This window comes from Myotis davidii, unplaced genomic scaffold (genome assembly GCF_000327345.1).
Source record: "Myotis davidii unplaced genomic scaffold, ASM32734v1 C63769414, whole genome shotgun sequence".
In the NCBI taxonomy this organism is placed as follows: domain Eukaryota; kingdom Metazoa; phylum Chordata; class Mammalia; order Chiroptera; family Vespertilionidae; genus Myotis; species Myotis davidii.
Window position 1 is genome coordinate 1 of NW_006376048.1, and position 1,165 is coordinate 1,165.

The following is a 1,165-nucleotide window of genomic DNA, read 5'->3' on the forward strand; positions in this document are numbered from 1 at the left end:
AACCAATGCATAAGAAAAAAAGATTAACATATGTTCTTACCCAACAGGAGGAAAAACATAAAAGTTATATTTGAAAATAAAATCCTATCTTTACATTGTAGCTAGAATGGCTTGGATTTGATAACCCTACAGGCTGGGTAAACTGAGGCAGTTTTCATAGGATTGCAGAGATTCAGTGTTCCCACGTTCAAACTAGAAATAAAAATCCCTATACTGCGGCATTATTGTATAAATTAGGGCTAACATGTAAAAGAAGATGTTAGATAAACCTTACAGTCTTCATTATATTAGTTATAACACTGACAAAATGAATAGTGTGCTACAGTAATGAAAATGCTCATCTTACATAGGGGCAAGAAATAAAATCTCTTGGCAATTATTGGCAGTTTTCTGTGTGTCTCACTCAGCCTTCACCCCAAACCTCCTTCCTACTGCCGCCCCCCACCCCACACACATATAATAGCAATTTGCCACTGGGATATTTAGTATTTTAAAGAATTTAAATACTAAACAACCCAGATTATTATGAGCCTTACCTGATTCTGCTCATTGGCTCAGGTGTGGGTATGTACATCGGAGCACTGAGTGGAGCAGCAGGCTCCACATACAATTTCCCGGAGCAGATTGCATTTCCTTTAATATTGCTGGCAAATGCAGTATAGATGCCCTCATCTTCTGGAAGAACAACAGGTATGCGCAGACTAGCTCTGCCATCTTGTAGAAAGTCCATTTGGTATCTCTCTCCATGCCTAATGCGCTTGCCATCTTTGTACCACGCAATCTGCAAGTAATAGGTACATGTGAATTAAATGTAGATAAAATAGTTACAGTGTAACCTAGTTGTATCTTTATTGTGGCATGGAGGTACGGTAAACGGTTATATTTTACCTTGGGCAATGGATAGCCAGACATCTTGCAATGAAAGGTAACACCCATCCCCTCAAGAATCCTATAATTCTTGACTCTTAAATCAAATCCTGCTTCAACAGCTTCAGATTCAGAAATGTCAACTGCCATCTTTTCTTCTCCATCTTCTTCAAGAAGTTCTTCTAATGTAGTCTTTATTATCCTGTATTCAATTTCTTTAATAAGCCTCTCTTCAAAAGAAGAAATGTGGAATTCCTATGTAGCAAAAAAGATGATAGTTTGTTAAAAAGACATATCC

At 37.5% G+C, this 1,165-nt stretch overlaps 1 protein-coding gene across 1 annotated transcript; it reads right to left on the reverse strand.

Annotated features, from left to right (window-relative positions):
- Positions 1-532: 532 nt before the first annotated feature.
- On the reverse strand, positions 533-1,122 carry LOC107181491 (titin-like; the record flags this gene model as incomplete). Its single annotated transcript, XM_015557375.1, has 2 exons — positions 533-781; positions 889-1,122. Coding segments are annotated over 2 exons (483 nt in total), but the record flags the coding sequence as incomplete, so codon positions are not given.
- Positions 1,123-1,165: the final 43 nt, after the last annotated feature.